This window comes from Ranitomeya imitator, chromosome 9 (assembly GCF_032444005.1).
Source record: "Ranitomeya imitator isolate aRanImi1 chromosome 9, aRanImi1.pri, whole genome shotgun sequence".
Classification (NCBI taxonomy): domain Eukaryota; kingdom Metazoa; phylum Chordata; class Amphibia; order Anura; family Dendrobatidae; genus Ranitomeya; species Ranitomeya imitator.
The window spans coordinates 44307343-44331294 of record NC_091290.1 but is presented as its reverse complement, the minus strand read 5'-3'; the positions used below and the strand labels follow the sequence as shown (position 1 = coordinate 44331294).

General features: G+C 42.5%; 1 protein-coding gene and 1 long non-coding RNA gene across 2 annotated transcripts in view; one reads left to right on the top strand and one right to left on the bottom strand.

The window, feature by feature from the left end:
• Positions 1-19843, bottom strand: part of LOC138649804 (uncharacterized) — a 31145-nt gene extending 11302 nt beyond the window's left edge. The window contains exons 1-4 of the long non-coding RNA XR_011315365.1: positions 19742-19843; positions 17589-17697; positions 15645-15772; positions 14378-14494 (exon numbers count right to left, since the gene is read on the bottom strand). This is a non-coding gene — a long non-coding RNA (uncharacterized lncRNA). The remainder of the gene's footprint in view (positions 1-14377; positions 14495-15644; positions 15773-17588; positions 17698-19741) is intronic.
• Positions 8131-23952, top strand: part of IRF7 (interferon regulatory factor 7) — a 51175-nt gene continuing 35353 nt past the window's right edge. Inside the window, exons 1-6 of the mRNA XM_069740509.1 lie at positions 8131-8166; positions 14888-14953; positions 17592-17742; positions 20083-20329; positions 20952-21049; positions 21469-21520. Coding sequence (XP_069596610.1) covers positions 14937-14953; positions 17592-17742; positions 20083-20329; positions 20952-21049; positions 21469-21520 — 565 coding nt within the window. The 5' untranslated portion in view covers positions 8131-8166; positions 14888-14936. The remainder of the gene's footprint in view (positions 8167-14887; positions 14954-17591; positions 17743-20082; positions 20330-20951; positions 21050-21468; positions 21521-23952) is intronic.

Sequence of the window (23952 nt, the reverse complement as noted above, 5' to 3'; positions counted from 1 at the left end):
AGGTCTTAGTCTTCGATAAATTCATGCAGGCCTTACAAAGTCCGCAGGGGAGAAAAACAGGGTAAGGATGGTTGTTAAGATTTTTCTTACAGGCCTGGTCTTAAAAACTGTGGACCAAAATGTCTTTTAAATTTCTGCAGCATCGAGCCACCATGTACGGAGCAAGGAGTAGAACCTTTGCCAATATTGGGTCAGTAAGTAGAATCTTCCAATGTTTATTCATTATCAAAGATAGTTGGTCCCACTGGTTGTTGTGTGCGGATATGAAGTGAATTTGTTGATCCACTTCCATTTCAGGTTGCTGTCATAGATAGGTTTCTCTCTTGGTGTCTTGTTAGCCCTAATATATCTTTATTTAATTTGCCGATGACTGTAGCCTCTGACAGATTTGTGGCCTGGATTTCAAAGGTCTCAGTGTTGGTACAAATTATTTTAGCCCTTAAGAACTGCCCTATTGGTATCCTTCTAATCGTGGAGGCTGGGTGGGAGGATCCCGCATGGAGTTGGTGGCCGTCAGGTTCCTGTAGATGTCAGTTATAACTCGGCCATCTATTGAGACATTAATAAGAAGATCTAGAAATTCCAGTTCTCGTCCAAATTTATAAGTAAGCTTAATATTTTGGTTGTTTTGATTGAGAGCTCCCATAAATGTCTCTAGGTCCTCAATAGATCCCTCCCACAAAAACCACACGTCATCAATATAGCGCGTCCACCCCTGCACCATGTTGATCCCTGGATTCGTCTCCTTCTGAAATATATCCTTCCCCCATGCTCCTAAAAGAAAAAGGTTAGCATAGGAGGATGCACAAGCGACCCCCATAGCTATGCCTTTTATTTGTTAATACATTTTGTTATTAAAAATGAAAATATTATGTTTTAGGACATACTCGAGGAGGATAAAGAGCAATTCGACCAGATCAGGTTCAAGGTTGCTAGATCCCATATACCACTGCTGTACTTTATCTAATCTTGGGCTCCACTGTCCTCTTAATCATTCAGGTGATGTACCTATCTTCATGATCTATGTTCTAAGATGTCTGTATATTATTGATACGCACACTATTATACAGGTGCTTCTCACTAAATTAGAATATCATCAAAAAGTTAATTTATTTACAGTAATTTCTCCAATACGCCATTGGAGTCAGCGGTAGTAGAAATGAGTGAATATGTTTGGAATCGATCATCAAATATAAATTCGGAGCGAATAGGGTACCGATACGGCACAAATATGGCAAATTCAGATTCGGTGATCTTTTCTGAACATATTCGCTCAACTCTACTAGAGGTTTTACACTTGGCACTAGCATTAGGGCTCATTGAGACGTCAGTGGTTTTTCTCATACAATAATATCATTCCCAGTTTCATCAGAGTTTGATCTGAGTTCGGTTGGGTTGGTTTTTACCATCAGTGTTTGGTCGGAGTTTCACCAGTTTTTCTCGGATGAGAAACAGCAACAACAAAGTTTCTCTATCTTTTCCTATCTATCAGTCAGTGAAAAACAGATAGTACATGGATGGCATCGGAGTGCTGTTCGATTTTTTTTCACAGACCCACAGACTTCCACTATCGAGTCTGATTCAACACTCAATCAATATTGGACATGTCTCCACAACATTGAGTGATTCGTGAAAAATCACGAACATATGAACATCCCCATCTACTATGGCCTCATTCAGACATCCGATTTTTTTCGCGTATGAGAAAATCAAACCGAATATTTTGATCAGACTCAAAGTATGGTACAAGTGTCATCTGATTTTCTCCTAAGTGGAAATGTAAAAACAATTCTCCACCTTCTCCATACTGACAGTCCGTGAAAATCGCACCATACTCAGATATCAACCGAGTGCTGATTTTTTCATGCACCCATTGACTTGCATTGTTGATTTTGATCCAACCCGTGAGCAAAATAGGACATGTCTCTGATATTTTCTGCCTACCAAGGGAAAAGATCGGACATGTGAATGACCCCATAGAATATCATGATAAGTACAAGTGCTATTTGCGAAAATGTTTACATATCAATTTTTGGGAAAAAAATATATTTCTTTGTAAAAATGTACAAGAAAGAGTTGTTGAATTATTTTATAGTAACCAATATTTGGCAGCGGTGGTGACCAATCCGTGACATATCCACATGGACCAGGCAGAAGGTACAGAGCAGAGATACAAGAAGTACCCGAGAAAAGGATCTAAGAAATATCCAAGACATTCGAAGGCAGGACACTGATCTAATCTTGTAACATCAGCTGTATTCTTTTTCTTATGTCAGCAAAAGCCAACTTTTACTTTGTTTCCTTCCATTTTCTGACAATCTGTGAACAAGTGATAACACTTTCTACCTAGATGCCAGATTTAGTGAAATGGAAACAGTGTTAGGATCCTTGAAAATGTCTGGGATTAATTTGAATACACTTGACAGTAAAACAAGTAGAACACAATACATAAGTAAACAACTACACATGTTAGGTTACTTTTACACTTTTGGTTTTTTTTGCGGCCTGTTACCGCGGGCCTTTTTTGCGGGACATACTGCCGCAATTTTCACTGTCTGCCGCAATAACAGACAGCAAAAAACTTGCAGATCGCCATTTTTCGGGTTCCCAATACTATAGCAAAAGTATTGGAAAAAAAAAACGGCGGTCCGCAAAACCGGAAGTCACGCTGCACCATAAAAACAAGCTTCCCTTGTTTTTGCGGCCCCATTGATTTACAATGGGGGTCCGTGTCCGTAAGCCATGAAAAAGATCGAGCAGGCTCGATCTTTTTTCACAGCCGTAAATACGGCCCTCACGGCCATACCGTAGAATGTAAGTCCGCAAGGACAGGGGCCTCTCCCCTTTGTACCAGTCTGTTATTGTAAATTTGTTTACTGTAAACGATATCTATAACTCTGTATGTAACCCCTTTCTCATGTACAGCACCATGGAACTAATGGTGCTATATAAATAAATAACAATAATACGGCGCACCTGCGCCGTGGAATTATTTCTGCCCATTTTTGCGGCCCCATAGAAATGTATTTGGGTTCCAAAAATAAATACTAGATGGTAGCCCGATTCTAACGCATCGGGTATTCTAGAATATGTATGTAGATTATTTATGAAGATTTTAGAATAATATATTGAATACACAGGATTAGAGAAGCGTGGCCGGACTGCGCCTGTTGCTGATTGTTCGCGGCCAGCCACGTAGTATATAACAGCCCACGTAGTATATAACAGCCCATATAGTAAAAAGCACAGCCACGTAGTATATTGCACAGCCACGTAGTATATTGCACAGCCATGTAGTATATAGCACAGCCACGTAATATATAGCACAGCCACGTAGTATATAGCACAGCCCATGGAGTATATAGCACAGCCACGTAGTATATAGCACAGCCCACAGAGTTTATAACAGCCCATATAGCATATAACACAGCCACGTAGTTTATAACAGCCCACGTAGCATATAACACAGCTCACATAGTATATAACAGCCCACACACGCAGTATATAACACAGGCATCGTAGTGTATAACACATGCCATGTAGTGTATAACATAGGCCACATAGTGTATAACACAGGCCATGTAGTGTATAGAACAGCCCACGTAGTATATAGCACAGCCCACGTAGTATATTGCACAGCCCACGTAGTATATTGCACAGGCCACGTAGTATATAGCACAGCTCACGCAGTATATTGCACAGCCCACGTAGTACATTGCACAGCCCACGTAGTATATTGCACAGCCCACATAGTATATTGCACAGCCCACATAGTATATTGCACAGCCCACGTAGTATATTGCACAGCCCACATAGTATATTGCACAGCCCACGCAGAATATTGCACAGCCCATGTAGTACATTGCACAGCCCACGTAATACATTGCACAGCCCACATAGTATACTGCACAGCCCACGCAGTATATTGCACAGCCAATGCAGTATATTGCACAGCCCACGTAGTATATAGCACAGCCCATGCAGTATATTGTACAGCCCACTTAATATATTGCACAGCCACGTAGTATATTGCACAGCCCACATAGTATATTGCACAGCCCACGCAGTATATTGCACAGCCCACGCAGTATATTGCACAGCCCACGTAGTATATAGCACAGCCCACGCAGTATATTGCACAGCCACGTAGTATATTGAACAGCCCACGTAGTATATTGCACAGCCCACGCAGTATATTGCACAGCCCACGCAGTATATTGCACAGCCAACGTAGTATATTGCACAGCCCACGCAGAATATTGCACAGCCCACGTAGTATATTGCACAGCCCATGTATTATATTGCACAGCCCACGCAGTATATTGCACAGCCCACGCAGTATATTGCACAGCCCACGCAGTATATTGCACAGCCCACGTAGTATATAGCACAGCCCACGCAGTATAGTGCACAGCCCACGTAATATATTGCACAGCCCATGTAGTATATTGCACAGCCCACGTAGTATATTGCACAGCCCACGTAGTATATTGCACAGTCCACGTAGTATATAGCACAGCCCACGCAGTATATTGCACAGTCCACGTAGTATATTGCACAGCCCACGTAGTATATTGCACAGTCCACGTAGTATATTGCACAGCCCACGTAGTATATAGCAATGTGGGCATCATATGCCTGTTAAAAAAAAAAATTAAAATAAAAAATAGTTATATACTCACCTTCCGTTGGCCCCCGGATCCAGGCGAAGCGTTTACCGATGCTCCTCGTGCGCTCCGGTCTCAGGACTGCATTGTGGTCTCGCGAGATGATGACGTAGCGGTCTCATGAGACTGCTACGTCATCATCTCGCGAGATCACAATGCATGGAGCGGTCACCGAGGTGTCGCGCGGAGCGGAAAAGGCCTGTTCTGGATCCGTGGGGCCGACGGACGGTGAGTATATAACTATTTTTAATTTTTTTTATTATTTTTAGCATTAGATCTTTTTACTATTGATGCTGCATAGGCAGCATCAATAGTAAAAAGTTGGTCACACAGGGTTAATAGCGTTAACGGAGTGCGTTACACTGCGGCATAACACGGTCCGTTAACGCTGCGATTAACCCTGTGTGAGCGCTGACTGGGGGGGGAGTGTGGACTGCGGGCACTGACTGCGGGGAGTAAGGAGCGGCCATTTTGCCGCCGGACTGTGCCCGTCGCTGATTGGTCGTGGCTGTTTTGCCGCGACCAATCAGCGACTTGGGATTTCTGTGACAGACAGAAGGACAGACAGAAAGACGGAAGTGACCCTTAGACAATTATATAGTAGATATTTATTTTTACCTTAAAAGAATTTTACCGTGTTTGGAAGCTATCCGCTATCTCCAGTATAACTTACCCATGGCTGGGTGGGGAGCCGAATCTAATTTCTCTCAGTTGTGAATCTCAACTGTTAAAGCAGTTTACAATCAATCTTTGGTTAAAAAAGGACCATACAATGTTTGCTGCAACAATCAGATCTAGTCTGTGATTTCACAATTATACAGCTGTATAAATTGGACTGAAACCAGACGACTGTGCACGGACTGGCCAACGGCTCTCTGAGCATGACAGACTCATAGAAAGATATATCAGTTGGGAGAGCCGCTAGCCAGTCCACGCATTGCGGTCTGACCTTGGTCCAATTTATACACTGTACTGTAGTGTTGCTTCCCCCTCCTGTACCGCCACCATAGGGTAAAGGAAGAATTCCATGAAGCCAACTGAACTCAGTATTGTTCCATCTCTACCAGGACCTGCTCCAATGACATCTGCCACTGTCTCCAGGTACCGACTTGTTCATTCCGCGGGAGGCACTGGTGATAGACTATATGTTATGGCCAATATCACAGGCAGAGTCATTGTGCGTGCTGTCCGGCAGCTCATCGTGCTGTCCGGCAGCTCATCAGGATCTATTAGCTCCCTGCTGTGGCCAACTGGATAGTACCACACTCTATTTAAACTCCCGGCGTAGTGATGGGAGATACCAATTGGTTTACTTCTGAAGGTTTTCCTATTGTATTGATCTTAATACTTACCCAGCTTGTGATCGTGACTTTATTTCTCAACTCTGACCCTAGCTAGCTTTACTCCGCTTTGACTGACCATCTAGTAGTGGATCTCGGAAAAAAAAAATAAGCCACAGAGTGATGAAGGCATCTGTAGGCACGAACTTTTCACAGATTTGTATCTATAGCCACCACACTTCCATCTGAGCAGTACATGGGGGGTTGAAGTCAGCACCCTGGTCACAAACATTAAAGGGACACTGTCACCTGAATTTGGAGGGAACAATCTTCAGCCATGGAGGCGGGGTTTTTGGGTTTTTGATTCACCCTTTCCTTACCCGCTGGCTGCAATATTGGATTGAAGTTCATTCTCTGTCCTCCGTAGTACATGCCTGCACACTGTAATCTTACCTTGCGCAGGCGTGTACTACGGAGGACAGAGAATGAACTTCAATCCAATATTGCAGCCAGCATGCAGCCAGCGGGTAAGGAAAGGGTGAATCAAAAACCCAAAAACCCCGCCTCCATGGCTGAAGATTGTTCCCTCCAAATTCAGGTGACAGTCTCCCTTTAAAATAGAGAGACCTGTCACCGAAACACTGACTGCCCACCGACACGTGAGACAACACCACTTTAAAAGGAACCTGCTATATAGGCTAAGAGCAGACAACAGTAATTTCTTTCATCCGTGAGAATTAGGCCAATTATGCTAATCACACTCTGATTAAAGTTTGATCACAACGTGATCCGATTTTCTCAGATGAGAAGATGGAAAAAAACATTCTTCATCTTCCCCTTTCTGTCAGTGAGAATCGAACTGCATTCAGATGTCATCCAAGCGCTGACCAATTTTTCTCCACGCACTCACTGACTGATGGAAAACTGTAATCCAAACTGTAATCCAAATATCGGATGCAAATCAGGCACAGTGTGATTATTTTCCCTTGAACAGACTAGGGCTCAGGATAAAAAATCAGACATAACATTGGTCCGAGTGCGATCTAATGACTTGTCGGCTCACACTTGGATTGAAAGTACGGTTGTCTGTATGAGCCCTTTCTGAAAGTGCGCCTTCTGGGAGAAAATTAACTTTATTCCTCCTGAGAGTCGCCGGCTTTCAGTTATAAAGGCGGCGACTGAAAGCACTCCTCTGCACTATGGCTGACATTTTGCTGTGCAGTGCTTCTATGCAAAGCAAAGTGTCAATTAAAGTGATGAGGTGTTTTTTTCAGCCGCAGCTTTCAGTGCTTTGATGGGTGACTGTGGTCGCTCCGTGCCCAACTCTATGACTGAAAGCCGGCGGCTCTTGCTATGAATAAAGCTCACTTTCTCCCGGGCTGCGGTTACACAAGAGATTATACTCTCAAGCCAGAGATTCAGAAAGATTCTGTAAATGACAGACTTTGATCTGAGTGACATTTTTGTGTGATCCCCCTATTCCCTTGCATTACAAAATTGTATCACAACAGGTGTGAAGATGGAGAGCAAGATTTCTCCATCTTCTCCATTGTGTGTATCCACGTAAATCCGAGTGATGTCCGATGTTTCGCACGCACCCAAAGACTTGAATGGGCGTGCGTGATCCGATTTGCGAAAACCACTCGCGCCATGCTGTATCGGAATGAGAAAAATAACGCAGATCCGCACTGCCCCATGGTATAACACCGGTCTGAGTGCGATCCGATAAAACGTCAGACGCGTATGCTTGTGTGAGCGAGCTCTTGGATGACATTGGAACACTATTAACTTTACATATTAACCCTGAATCTGCATGTTAATAGCGTTTCGGGACATACGGTAACAGGTTCCCTATGAAGAGGTTCGGGGTGGGGATTTTGGAGCAGAATAGTGTGAACACATTCTACTACTGTGCTGAGAATCTGATCCGTGGGCTGAGATCTCCATTGTCATCGCCTTGATTTTCTTAGTATCACTTCTGTAGCTGTCATTCTTCCTAGTAAATCCCCGCCCCACCAGCTCAGACTTTTTTCAGCTGCATGGTCCCATGTCATATTTTTTTTTTTTTCTTTGAAAAGTCCTCCCCTGCAACGTTATGCAGCCTTATTGGCCTCCGCTGCTCCGTTGTGTCACCCGGGGCTGGGCTAGCTGGAGTATATTAATGGCACGCTAGTGTAGATCTGGGTTTACAGAAGAAACAATATCTAGCGAGCGACCAGGTAACACATTGGCACTGCTTTATCCTATAGCTCCTATCTCTGCCTGCAGGCTGCACCCCTCTCACACAGGCAGACCCCTGCTGGGGTACTACTGACACTTCTGGTTTTTGGCATTTTCCCAATGTGCTGCTGTCAGAGTCCTATGGGGAGAACACCTATAGATTTATTCCAGGATGTCTGCAGCTCCAGACACAGGAAGAAGGGAACATGCCGCATATATAGGGTCATTGGAATCATTAAATAGTTGACTTAATGTTTTATTAAGGGTTAAAGGAGGGATCGGTTCATTTTCAAATTCAATTTTGTTCAGTTTTTTTTTTTTTTTAAATGACAAGTGTAAAAAAAAAAAAAAATTGTAAGTGATATGACATACTTATTATCTCATATCATTGGGGGCCCGAGAGGTAACGGGGGGCACTATCACCTGCAAGGAAGATGGGGTTGTGCATTATGATGAGTATTGGACTATAAAGGGCCCGCATAGTGTTATTGCTATTAGCAACATTTGTAGAGGGAAGAATGGGGGGAAAAGAAGAAAACTAAATTTGGGGGAGCGGGGGTATTACATCAAAGAGAAGAGAGCATCTATAGACATATTTATTACTAATTTTAGGAAATGCACCCTCCCCCCCCCCCATAACAAATCACATTGCCAGCTCACAGTTGTCCAATTGTACAAGTATCCCTTATCTCAGGTGAATGGGGGGCAGCGCTCCCCCCAGAGATGTGACATCATTAGATAAAGTGTAGCCGCTGCTTTCATTTTTATGTCATGGATCAATGCTACACGTGAAAATAAGAAACGTTGTAATATATCTTGTCAGAGAAATCTGCTTCTGTCACCTCCAGAATCGAGCTTGACTTCTGAATTAATTTGTGAAATTTGTAAAATCTATATTAAAGGGGTATTCCCATCGCCAAGATCCTATGCCAATATATAGTAGGCGTAATAATAATATTATTAGCAAATACCTCCAATTAGAAATGTTGTATAGTTCTTCTGATTAGCGATGTTGCTTACCACATGTACAGGCCCTTGCAGTAGCTTAGGTATCCATGGTTACAGCCACAGCTAACTAACTGTCACTATATGAGTGGTCATAACCATGGATACCTAAGCTACTGCAATGCCCTGCACATGGGGTAAGCGACATAGCTAATCAGAAGAACTATCCTACATTTTTAATTGGAAGTATTTGCTAATATTATTATTTTTACATCTACAACATATTGGAATAGGATCTTGGAGATGAGAATACCCCTTGAAGTGAAGACAGATTTTCAGTGATGACAGTTTGTGCTCATAAGGTTCTATGGAAAACTGTAAATGTCGTTTCAGGAGAACTTGCAGCAGAAAGACAGAGACATTCTGCTGCAAGTTCTCCTGAAATGACCGTTACTTCACATAGAACCTTATGAGCACCAACTGCCATCTCCTATCTCAGTAATGGACCAGTGTCTTCACTGAAGACAGATTTTATCAGTGAAAGGAGAAAATTAATGATCAGTTCAGGAGGACAAAGAAAGATTTCTCTAATAAAATATATTAAAATGTTTCTGATTTTCACGCCCATTATTGATCTATGAAGCAAAAAATAAAAACGACGGTTACCCTTTAAATAAAACTCCGGTGGTACTATACTACATTTCTCCAGCCTGACACTTTGTCAACTTCGCATTACTAATGGGATGAAAAAAAATGAAAACATATTATTTGCTAATATTTTCTCCAGTTTTTGGGGCAAAATCAGGCGTCCGTGAACCATGGTCCGACTGTGAGATATGGACTGGCTGCGGGTCCAAACGTAACTCCGTGAGGTTGTCAGGAGACCCACGGCCAGTCCGGTAATAATGGTTCATATATTAGAAATAGACACTTTGCTCCTTCCTATAAAAAATAATATCCACTCCATCAGTGCGGTCAGGCTCTTATCATGCCCCATCCATATTGCCAATTATATAAACCCCCCCAAAAAAGTATTTCTAGAGATCTTGGTTTTGGGGTCTGTTGATCACGGTGGGCAATTTTGATGTTGCAGAACAAAGTCCAAATCTCCTACAACCTCGCCTGGCACGGGGGATGAGATTATTGGCAGAACGATGGTCTAAGTGACCGCTATCATGCTGAAAAATAGACATGGGTGGGGAGGGGCAACCCAAAACCCAAATCTTGTGCCCCTGGGAGCCTGTCCTGCTGCAGAGTACACGGCCATAGCACTTGGACTGTTATCACTTAGAACCTGGGGCAAAGTCCATGGAAAACCGGGCAGGAAGTGAAACTAGGAGAATTCTTGCAATAGCGAAATTCTGGAGTCTGGTAGAGGCTCAAATTGTCCCTCAAGCTCTAAAACTAATAGCTGACAGTGCGGTATTAATAATTATTAATAATTAGTACTGCTATTTATAGCAAAGAGCCGCCATGACTGCTTCACAAATGACAATGATGGCATAGCTATAGGATTAGTCCGCAATGTGTAGGGTGCAACCACCGGAACCGAGACCAAACCCAACACTGAAGGTCGCTCAGGACAGAACTGCAAAGCTTTAGTTCCAATCAATGGTGGAGAACTCCCGGTATATGAGACGGGTCATAGTTTTTAAGGGAATCTATCATCAGGTTTCTGCTATGTTATCTGAGAGTCGGGACTGAGACCCTGATTCCAGCGATGTGTTACTTGCTGGGATACTTGCTGTCAGTTCTATAAAATCACAGTTTTCTCTGCTACTGATCTACCAGAGCTCAGAGTGCTGAGCCCTGTATAACCACGCCCACAACACTGATTGGTCGCTTTCTGTGTACACTATGCATTGACAGAAAGCTGCCAATCAGTGCTGGGGGCGTGGTTGGACTAGGAGACACGAGACACCTAGTCCTGTAGTGATAATCTCCTGCTGATAAAACGCTGTTGTTGTTTTTCTTAAATGGCAAAATACAGCCCAGTAAGCGACATCACCAGATCAGGGTCTCTGTCACTACATCATGATGCTCTCGGAATACATAACAAAATCTACTGACGGATTCCCTTTAATTTTCCTAGAAACCTTGCAGGAGAACTTCAATTGAAAAACCTTCCTTGAAGCATCTGCAATTTCTGCTGAGCGTAGATAAAATCTCACTCACATGTCTGATACTGAATTGGACTACAGATTTTTTTTGCAACGCAAAAAAAAATACAAATGAGCATTTTTTTTTTTAAAGACATTGTCCACTTTCTGAAAAAAAAAATTCATCTCCAGCTGATGTTTGTTTTACAGCTGCTTGTAGCCGCCATCCCGGGGTTCAGCGCTGAGTCCCTGACATTGCTCCTGGTGTCCCACATCATGTCACTCAGCGAGCTCTGTGAGGCTGCTCGTGTAGACAGGACGCCTCCCTTAGTAGCCATTAAGACTAGCGATTGGTTGCTGAGCTGTGAATGTGATGTTGTAACGTCAATGGCCGCTGCCAGAGGTGTCTTTCTCTTCTCTATAAGTGGAAAAAACATGACTGCTCAGTCGAGTCGAGTGCTCATGTGTATGGGGGAGTCGAGGGAGTTAGTTATTGGCCCAGACGAATGGGGGTACAACAGATATCACATGTGTGTGGCCAGATGATGGCTTCCAAATGTCCTAATTAAAGGGGATGAGACACATTGGAATGTATAGTGCATATACTATCATATACTACCTCTATGATGTCTAACTATATGTTCTTACGAGTTCTGTGTGTCATTAGTGTGCCGCTCTCTAAGTGATGATGAGAACGCTCTCTGTCTTCCTGGAAGGGTGTGCTCATTAATGTTCTCTGACCCAGACATACCAGTATGACAGCTAGGACTGAGCCATTACTACACCTATTAAAGGAATCAGAGAGGTCTAAAAGGGAAACATTGGCCCAAAGTCCTAGAGACGCACTGCAATAAGTACTGAGTAAATGGCTCAATACTGCCGTCAGTCTTATCTGCCAGGTGCCAGGAAGCCGGACGTTTGTTCTTTCAACCACATTAAAGACTGACAATCTCTAAGTCCGATTTTCGCGTACAAGTGCCATCTGTGTTTTTCACGGACAGCACTCATAGCTGTGATACCTGAGACCATTCACATGTCTGGAGTCTGGAGACAAATCCGATTTTGATCAGAAGGTCGGATCAAAACCAGCAATGCAAGTCTACGGGTCCGTGAAAAATTTGGACTGCACTCAGATGACATCTAAGTGCTGTCAGATTTTACACTGACTGTCAGATTGAAGAAATTTTCTTTTCCACTTAGGAGAAAATCAGATGACACGCGTACCACACTATGATCAGAATACCTCGGTCTGATTTTCTCGTGTGCTAAAAAATTGTATTTCTGAATGAGCCCTAATACAGTCAGGACAGAGTAAGACGCTCCGAATTGGGGGATCTATGGTCACTTATATAAAAGTACTCTATGCATGTCAATCTAAGGGAATGTTCACATGTTGCCTTTTTGCATTTTGATTTGGAGACTTTTTTTCCCTTTCATTTTAATGGGTGAAAAAAGCTGAAAGAATTGACATGCTGCGGATTAAAAAAAAAATGTAGAGAAAATAAACGCAGGGTGTGAATGAGATTTTGGAAATTTCATTCACTTTGCTGGTACTGTTTTGGAGTAGAAAAAAAAATATACCCAAAAAACCCTACCCTTAGATGAGTGCTCACGGGAACTCGCCGAGGACCTACAGCTACAGCTAAATCTGACAAACATCATCGGAAATGATCGGTGGCGGCGGTCACTGAGTATCATACACCTGAAATGTAGAAGTCCAAAGGTTGACACGTTCCTCCACATACGACCTTCGTCTACTTACACATTTCTTATCATTATCTTTCACCTTTTATTTCCATGAAGTATGGCATACCGTACACATTTGATTAATTGATATGCAAATGAGGCTGAAGAGCTATGGTAGATCTGAAGCCTCTGTCACTCCAGCTCTAGTCCCCTCCCACGTCAGCCTCCTCCTGCTTTACTAACAGCCTCTGTGCTGTGTGAGCTCAATCAATGGAACAGGCAGTCAAACAGGAAGAGGCGGTGCTGGGTGGGGAATAGAGCCGGAGTGACAGAGGCTTCAGATCTACCAAAGTCTTTCAGACTCATTTGCACATCAATTCAAATGCTAATTACTCAGTAATGTAGAAACGATCTAGCCATGTAAAGCTATATACAGCAGGAGGAGGAGACGGCGCTGGACATGGAATAGAGCTGGAGTGACAGAGGCTTCAGATCTACCAAAGTCTTTGAGCCTCATTGGCACATCAATTAAAATGCTGATTTCTCAGTAACGTAGGAACTACCTGGTCATGTAAAGTTATACAGAGCAGGAGGAGGAGGCACTGTACAGGGAGTAGAGCTGGAGTGACGGAGGCTTCCGATCTCCAAATAGGTCTTTGACCTCATTTGCACATCAATTAAAATGCTGATTTCTCAGTAACTTAGGAACTACCTGTTCATGTAAAGTTATATACAGCAGGAGGAGGAGGCGCTGTACAGGGAGTAGAGCTGGAGTGACGGAGGCTTCAGATTGCATATCAATTAAAATGCTGATTTCTCAGTAACTTAGGAACTACCTGTTCATGTAAAGTTATATACAGCAGGAGGAGGAGGCGCTGTACAGGGAGTAGAGCTGGAGTGACGGAGGCTTCAGATTGCATATCAATTAAAAGGCTGATTTCTCAGTAACAGAGAAGTTATTGCTGGACTTTTCTTTGAGTGAGCTGCATGCGCATATTAATAGTTTTGGGTGTGAAATCCTGCTGACAAACTCCCCAAAAAGTGCCTGCCAAATTTGAAAAATATAAAAAAAATAAAGGTTTAGCTATTCTTTTAAGCACATTTTCTGCTAAAACCAAAGATTTCTTCATTTGTCCCCTACAGCCAAGTTACTGTAATTACTTTTGTTCTAGAGATTCCCCTAGAAAGCCCCACACAGATTGTCGAGTCCACCTGTCCGATCCCCAGGGGCGAAGCTTAGGGGATTTAGAAGCCTTGGTGTCGCTGACACATACGGAGACACAAGTGGGCGGCCTGTTCCACATTGTGCACAGTATCATAGGAAATTACTCTTTGGAGGAAACCCTTATCCTGAATCTTCAGCTATATAGAATATATGCAGTGAAACCTCTCCAGAAGACCACCTATAGGAGAAGACCACCTATAGGAGAAGACCACCTATAGGAGAAGACCACCTCTTTACTCAAACCGGCATTTATACCTATTTTCTTGAGTCTATGTGTATTTTCCAAGCATCCTGTTTTCGCTTGGACAGATTCCGCCCCATGTACTCATCTTCTTCTGTCCCAGGATTGGATCCGGTCACCCATCAGACCGCCTGTGTATATTTACAAGCAGAGGAAGTGTCAGTCTATTTCTCGCCCTCTAGTCGTCGACTTAAGAACTTTTCAGTATTTACTTTTCCAGGCCTAAAAACATGATATATAACGAAATATATGACCTTTTTTAACAGTTTGTTTTTGCAAAATAAAAATTAAAACACAATTGACTTTTTTTTATGTATATTTAAGTGCTATTTAGGACTCTTCAGCGCCACCTAGAGTACAGGAGGCGTTGCATGCACATCTGACAACAACACTGCACCACTCAGGTGTCAAGACGTGACTACTCGCTAATTGGAAATGGTTACACATTGTTCAACTTCAACTTTACATTGTTTCCCCATGTGTTTTTACCAATGTTTTCTAACCAACATATCTCCCAATTTCAGATATCATTTGTTTTCTCAACTTATAACTGGATACTGAATAATAAAGAAAATGCCCAGAAGGGAGAGGTAATATATGGCATTTTAAATAACTAAGTAATATATTAGAAATGTATTAAAACCAAACAGTGAACGTGTTCCTGTAATAATCAATTATAATATGATTATTTTCTAACCGAAGCTAGAATTTCGATGACCGTAGTTTAATTGAAGGAGTGGTCCAGGTTTGACATAAAAGTCTGCAGTCACTCTGTGTGACTGCAGACTTGTGAAACCTCACGTCACTCACATCTGGCATTGTCAGGATTCTCTGGATCCATAAGCGGGCAATCATGTAGCAGCAAGAGTGCGTTTTGCAAACTTCCAGGCTACACTCCGACTAGACGTGTGCGGACTCGCTCAATTCACTTGTATTGAGCAAGTCAGCGCACATCTAGTTGGAATGTGATCAGCATAAGACCTGAGTTCTTTGCCTAGGAAACCGGTCACCTCTGACAGGCTGCATTGGTGGTCGGTGACCTAGATAACTAACAGCAAACTGTAGAATTAAAAATACCGCCGGTTTAGTTTCAGAGAGGATTTTTAATAAGAGGTAGATTCCAAAATTGCTTTTTTTCCAAGCACTTTGCAATTTTACCCATTGAAAAAAATATGACCTTTAAGGCAGTGTTATTGACAATTTTTAGAATGTTCTAGCACAACCCAAGGAATTGCCGTAACATTTTCAAAAAAATTGGAATTAGATTTTTGTGATTCTCACCTATCATATAAAGGAAGAGACAGACCACCTTATCTCTGCTTTGAATGTGGGTCCCGGCAGGAATTGTCAGTCACTGTGCCATTCAGAAGTAGGGGAGTGTATCTGTGGTGGTGGGGCTTTCCCCCAACCTGTAGGTGATATTTGCATTTGTTAAGGTTAACGACTTTAATTATTGAAATAAGACATATGATACACATCTAAGGTGTTAAGGTACCTTCACACATAACGATTTAGTTAGCGATATCGTTGCAACGTCACGCTTTTTGTGACGTAGCAACGATCCCGCTAACGATCTCGTTATGTGTGACAGCGACCAACGATCAGGCCCCTGCTGGGAGATCGTTGGTCGCTGAGGAATGATCAGGACATTTTTTTGGTCGCTGATCACCCGCTGTCATCGCTGGATCGGCGTGTGTGACGCCGATCCAGCGATGTGTTCACTTGTAACCAGGGTAAATATCGGGTTACTAAGCGCAGGGCCGCGCTTAGTAACCCGATATTTACCCTGGTTACCATTGTAAAAGTTAAAAAAAAAAAACAGTACATACTCACATTGAGATGTCTGTCACGTCCCCTGCCGACAGCTTCCCTGCACTGACTGTCAGCGACGGCCGTAAAGCAGAGCACAGCGGTGACGTCACCGCTGTGCTCTGCTTTATGGCCGGCGCTGACACAGTCAGTGCGGGAAGCTGACGGCGGGGAACGTGACAGACATCGGAATGTGAGTATGTACTGTTTTTTTTATTTTACTTTTACAATGGTAACCAGGGTAAATATCGGGTTACTAAGCGCGGCCCTGCACTTAGTAACCCAATGTTTACCCTGGTTACCCGGGGACTTCGGCATCGTTGAAGACAGTTTCAACGATGCCGAAGTCTTTCCCTCATTGTTGGTCGCTGGAGGGAGCTGTCTGTGTGACAGCTCCCCAGAGACCACACAACGACTTACCAACGATCACGGCCAGGTCGTATCGCTGGTCGTGATCATTGGTAAGTCGTTTAGTGTAACGGTACCTTTAGGTCTTCATTTTGCACTTTCCCTTTGTCTATAGATGCATTGGATACGACAGTGTGCACATTTCCTACATTAGAAACACAAAAAATTTTCACCGGATCATATACAATGTGTCTCCAACTCTACACAATAAATAACACAACAAAAAGGGAAACTCTAAATATAAAGAGACCCAATAGAGAGTATCTTAAGGAAAATATAAATTTTATTGAACAATTAAAATCCAATAATCCAAGGCAGAGTAAAGCTAACCAAGCAGGATAGGAAGGTACACATTCACCACATGAATGGTAGTAATCAATACGCACTATATAGCACCTCCTGATGAAGATCGACGAAACGCGCGTTGAGGCGGCAGGCTGGGGTCTTAGGTCTCTCACCACATGTAGGTATTATTATATATAACTCATCTTGAACGAATGATTTTGCACTAGACACGCACTTTAGTCTAACAGCGCAGCTTTGCACCCTTTATTTCCCTCTGCCTAGCACTTTTTTGCACTTTGCCTTTGATTGTGTGGATAGCGGGTATATGAGGTCCTATGTGGATTGCTAACAGCGTTGTCATGTATTATCTGTATGCACATGCACTTTAAATTTTTGTATGGTATTTATTAGTCTTGATTTACCTTAGATTAGATATGGCTTTTAATAGTTAGTTCATGGTCTAATTACCCACTTGGTATTACAACTAGGTTCCATATAGTGCGTATTGATTACTACCATTCATGTGGTGAATGTGTACCTTCCTATCCTGCTTGGTTAGCTTTACTCTGCCTTAGATTATTGGATTTTAATTGTTCAATAAAATTTATATTTTCCTTAAGATACTCACTATTGGGTCTCTTTATATATAGAGTTTCCCTGTTTCTTGAGTTACATTTTCTACTTTGTATTCATTTATCATTTTTATATGTTTGTGTCACAAACCAGAGAACTTTTTGGTCCTTGGCTGATTCGGCAAATCAACAGCAATCATTTTGACGGTGTTCGTTGGTTGGATGAAAGTCGGACATTATTCCGCTTGCCATGGAAGCACCTGAATATGAGTAATGTAGACGAGAGGGATTATGGAATATTCAAGGCAAGTGGAAAACAAAAATCTGCATTTATTGGTTGTAACAATGTGAATATTTATGTTTCTCTATAATGGATCCACAATGACAATATTCTAATGAATAGGACAGGTTCGCAAACAGCCAACAAATATCTACAGACGTGAAGTCACAATCTCCTCCTCATAAGGAAGATTACCCTTCCGGAAAGGACTTGTCACCAAGTCAAAAGTGGCCACCTTGTGCTCTTATTTTATTCCTCCTGCCACCCTTAGTATTGTTTTCTCCGTTTTACATTTTCAGCACGGTTCCAGAGATAAGGGCCTTTTTATTTAGTGCTAATTTTCAGGGTCTCTATCAATGGCGCGTGTGTCAGAGAACTAATGCAGAAAAGCCTGAACACACGCCCCGGAGAATCCTTTGAGCCATGTTCCCTTAGTAAAACCCATAAAAAGCAGCATGTTGAATACATTAAATAAAAAGAGCACATATCTCTAGAGCATATGATGGAGCATATGATGGAAAAAAGAGATACATAATAAAACCTGTATATCTAGGTGAGCGGCAGGAATAAATTAATAAGAGCAAAAACTGGACACTTTTCTGCTGGTAACAGATCCTCTTTATTAAACAAAGTAGTGGAAGGATATATCATTTGTCAAATATATGATAAAAAGTTTTTTTGCTGACAGTAATCCTCATCAATAAAGAATAAAAGCAAAAGACTGCTTAGACAAAGCCAGTTCGGGAATTGCCCCCCATAAACATTAAGGTACCTTCACACATAACGATTTCGTTAACGATGTCGTTGCAACGTCACGCTTTTTGTGACGTAGCAACGATCCCGCTAATGATCTCGTTATGTGTGACAGCGACCAACAATCAGGCCCCTGCTGGGAGATCAAGACCTTTTTTTGGTCGCTGATCACCCGCTGTCATCGCTGGATCGGCGTGTGTGACGCCGATCCAGCGATGTGCTCACTTGTAATCAGGGTAAATATCGGGTTACTAAGCGCAGGGCCGCGCTTAGTAACTGGTTACCATTGTAAAAGTGTAAAAAAAAAAAACAGTACATACTCACATTCTGATGTCTGTCACGTCCCCCGCCGTCAGCTTCCTGCACTGACTGTCAGCGCCGGCCGTAAAGTAGAGCACAGCTGTGACGTCATCGCTGTGCTCTGCTTTACGGCCGGCGCTGACACAGTCAGTGCGGGAAGCTGACGGCGGGGGACGTGACAGACATCGGAATGTGAGTATGTAGTGTTTTTTTTTACTTTTACAATGGTAACCAGGGTAAATATCGGGTTACTAAGCACGGCCCTACGCTTAGTAACCCGATGTTTACCCTGGTTACCCGGGGACTTCGGCATCGTTGAAGACAGTTTCAACGATGCCGAAGTCGTTCCCCTGATCGTTGGTCACTGGAGAGAGCTGTCTGTGTGACAGCTCCCCAGCGACCACACAACAACTTACCAACGATCACGGCCAGATCGTATCGCTGGTTGTGATCGTTGGTAAGTCGTTTAGTGTAACGGTACCTTTAGATTAAAGTTTCAGCAATTTTGAAGGCTCAGCTAACAGTCCAATGTTTATTTAGACCTCCCGACTGTTCTGAGAGAGATGTTTGGGGAGATAACGATCAGGCAACCTTGAAACATGCCTTGCTCTTCTCCTTCGGGCAGATAACCCCTGCAAAATAAAACTGACCTTGGCTTCAATGGGTTTCTCCAAGATTTTTACATTAAACTCCTCTCAAACTGCTGAGATCTCCAGAAGAGGGAGCCGAGGTCGATCATGGTCACTCTCTCTCTCTTCCTTGTCTATGGAACTGCCGTAAGCAGCCTGTCGCTGTTCCCGGCCTTCTCTGGCAGTCCCATAAAGAATTAATTAAAGGTCTGTTCGACTTCTAATCCATCTATACAAAGTTCCCTAGAGTTTAGTTCTTGGGATCGTTTGGGTGCATTATTGCATCCAGAATAAAAAATTTTGAAAAGTTTGCAAATTATTATTTTTTTTTAAATGTCTTACCATTTTTGTCTCTATAGCTTTGATGATGATGTGTGTCTTCATGGCAACAGACTGAAAACTCTGTAGTCTGCTTCTAAAGTCATTCTTCTTGTCGTCTGGCCTAAAAAAAAGTAGTGGAAAGATGAAAGAGATGGTGCAGTTTGCAGTTTGTCATCATGGTGGCACATAGGCTTGCATAGGATCTATAGACACAAAATGGTCTTAACTGAAATGTTTACAGACCTTCGTAAACCTGCTTCAATATCTTAGATTTAGTCTTTAAAATACGTTTGTATGGGCTCGTTACCTTTTGACATCAATTGAATTTTTCTAATCACATGCATTCTTCGATTTGTTTTCAGGCTTGGGCTATTCACAGCGGAAAGTATAGTCAAAATTGTGCGGACCCCCCTACTTGGAAAACAAATTTCCGTTGTGCCCTCAATCAGGTTCATTATCGTAATAATAAAATGTTCACTGAACGTGAAGATAAATCAAGCGACCAACGTGATCCTCATAAGATCTATAAGTTCAATGGAGTTCATCGTGATACGCCTGCATCAAATCCAAGTGGTGCCATCTTCAATGAAGCCCCTATTAACCGAGAAGGTATAATGATTGCTCAATTAATTTAACGATATGCATTAAAATTGACTTTTTAGAAAAAATATGTAGTGTCCTACTCAGATGACCATATATATTTACAGACAGTCCTGGTTTTGGTGTGACGGTCTGGCAACAGAGGATTAGGCTGTAAAAGAAGTTGGGTTTAGCAAAACAACTGATATTTTTGGGTCATTCTTTGCCTTTTGGAGGTTCCTAGGTGGTCTATGGGTGGGACTTGAAAGTCTTGAATTTTGCAGTCTAAAAGTTGGTAAAAATGGGATTATTTTATTATAACAATGTATTGGGGTGGTGAGCAGAAAGAGCAGTTGTCTCTAGGTCCTGATGCCCCCAATGGCCCCGATGTATGTTGGACTAAAGTCGGGAGAACCCAACGATGTTGGGGTGATTGTGATATGTTTGGTGGCCTCCCGACTCTACCTACAACAGAAGGTGGTGGGGAATCGGCACACTGGAATTACAGCATCTGATCCATTTCGTTCTCCAGAGGGCTAGTCTGGCAGTGGAAAGCTTAGTTCACGGTTCAGTACCGATTTCAAGGTTTACTACCTGCTGAAAACTGAGACCCGTTTCTTAATTAATGTTTGCTTTCATTTTAATCTGGCAGAGCAAAATTTTCACAATGTCTTAAACGAAGAAGACTTCACACTTCGCATAAGTCCTGATTCTGTACTGGAGGCCCCTTTCGCCAGCCCTGAGGATTCGGTGCGTTACCAAATGGTGTAAAGTTGTATCTACCAGACATTAAGGGCATGATCTATATACTTCATATTACTAAATGTTTAGCCACCCTGTGTACGTGTAGTTCTAGTACCCTCCATATATTAAGACCATACAACTATTACGGGGCCAATAATAAAAGGGATTGAACTGGTATATATAAACACCAATGACTTCAACGCTAGCTTTATAAATCAGTATGCAGTCAGCTCCCCCTAGTGGTTACTGCAGGAGGTGATATTTATATTATTTAACCAGGATCGGTATTCAATGTGTCACCTGTTTTCGAAGGCCAATATTCTCGTCTATTTTACTTGATTATCAGTTCTGATCGTATTTTCAGATTATGGCTGTAGTGTGCAGTTTTATGGATTCTAACATACACCTGTCTTCCTCAAATATAGGACAATATCGCAGAGCTAATAAGTAATATTTTACTGGAGCCAACAGAAAACAGTAAGTCAGAAGTCTCACATATGTATTGTCTGTCTCTTGTTATAAAATTATTTGTGATGGGTCAGTAAAATGGAATGAACCTTTTTCCATCCTTGATAAGGTTACTAGCTATATAGAAACAATATTTTAAAAAATAAGATGCTGATCACGAGATTGCTCGAAATAGTCTGACACTTCATGTCCTGTAAAAGAACAGTGTTATGGCTGGCTACAGGGTCAGACTGGCCCACTGGAGAACAGGAGAATCCTCCGGTGGGCCCCTGTGCAAGTGTGGGTAATCAGTACTTGGCACAATATACTTGCATTAATCTGTAAAGACAGAGGCATCTTATTAATGTAATAATCTACCCAGTTCATCGTTATATAAATTTGTGATTGAGGATAATGTCACATTTGCATGTAGCTGAAAAGTGGGGCCCTGGAGTTGGTTACTGGAGGGCCCTTGATACCCCAGTCCGACACTGGCTGGGTACACACATTGTGGGGGTGTTATAAATCCATTTATACAAATTAGAACAGTTCACCGCAGTGTTGTAAGGTAACGTTTCGACCCGCTGGGTCTTTTTCAAACCTTACTTATAGTATAGATAATGGTGACGCCACCACCGCAGATGCCTGATGCCGCACACATATAGCTCCTAACGGGACTCCAGCACCTCTCCTGGGAATATGCCCTTTTTCCATTCTCTATACTATAAGTAAGGTTTGAAAAAGACCCAGCGGTGTTATGATCCGGTGGTTTGGACAAATAATGGACCTGATTGTTATTGATAATAAGGACGAGCTCTGGGACGTGGGAACTCTGCTGACCGCAATCCCTAAACCTATCAAAACACACTAGAAATAGCCGTGGATTGCGCCTAACGCTCCCTATGCAACTTGGCACAGCCTAAGAAACTAGCTAGCCCTGAAGATAGAAAAATAAAGCCTACCTAGCCTCAGAGAAATTCCCCAAAGGAAAAGGCAGCCCCCCACATATAATGACTGTGAGTAAAGATGAAAATACAAACACAGAGATGAAATAGATTTAGCAAAGTGAGGCCCGACTTACTGAACAGACCGAGGATAGAAAAGGTTACTTTGCGGTCAGCACAAAAACCTACAAAAGACCACGCAGAGAGTGCAGGGAAAAATACCTTCCGCACCGACTCACGGTGCGGGAGGCGCCCCTCTGCGTCCCAGAGCTTCCAGCAAGCAAGGCAATATTGACAAAAGCAAGCTGGACAGAAAAAATAGCAAACAAGCAAAATAGCACAGAGGAACTTAGCTTCTGCTGGAGCAACAGGAACTCAGAACGATCCAGGAGTGAACTAGAGCCATAGTACAACATTGACAGCTGGCATGGGGCAAAGATCTAAGTGGAGTTAAATAGAGCAGCCCACTAACGAATTAGCCTCGTCACCTGTGGAAGGAAACTCAGAAACACCCACAGGCACCAGAGAAAGTCCATGGACAGAACCAGCCGAAGTACCATTCATGACCACAGGAGGGAGCCTGACAACAGAATTCACAACACAGCGGGTCGAAACGTTACCTTACAACACTGCGGTGAACTGTTCTAATTTGTATTTTGGTGTTTCGAAAATTAAAAACCACTTGTTTTTTGGAAAAAACTCTTAAGATATTTTGAGTGCGACTGTTTTTGCACGAGAATAAATCCATTGGCCACATGGTATATTGGCTAGTTCTTGCTCTTATTTTATTCCGGCTGCTCGCGTGAGTTTTTTTTATTTTGGATGTTTGTTTTGTTTTTTTTTAAATCTGTCGTAAGGTTCTAGAAATATTGGCCTTTTCAATTAGTGTTCCCAATAATCTAATTCTTATCATCCTTTTCCAAGGGAATAAGGCAGGATAATAATGCAGAGCATCCTAAAGACACGCCCCAGAGGATCTTGTGAGCAACAACCACTTAGTAAAGGCCATAAAAATTACAACTAAAACAAAAGGTCCATAACTCTGAAGTCATATGGTGGCTTTAAAACAACAAAACAAAATACTCAGGGGAGGAGCAGTAGGAAAAAAATAGAGAAAAAACTGCCCACTTTTGTTTTAATTACAGGTCCTTTTCAAGTACTTCTGGAGGCCCATAAACTCAAGTCCGTGTTATACTCTGCAGTGATGATCTAAAACATCACTGTACAGTAGAGTAGCTGCACCAGATCTTTCAGCTTTAAGAGCTGGGAATCAGCTGTCAAGCACAGCCGATCTCCATACGGAAGGCAGAGATGGTTTATTACCGTCTCTGCTGATTCTATCATTATGTACACAGCGCTGAACAAGTGCTGAACAAGTATAGGAAGCGCTAACAGATCTCATCTTCTGGACCCATAGGTCATGTAACTGCCTGATGTATGGAGGAAGTAGGAGCTGCAGGATCCTGGGAGACATAGTCAGTTCTGCCACTTATCTTGGAAACTGCATTTCCCCTGTAA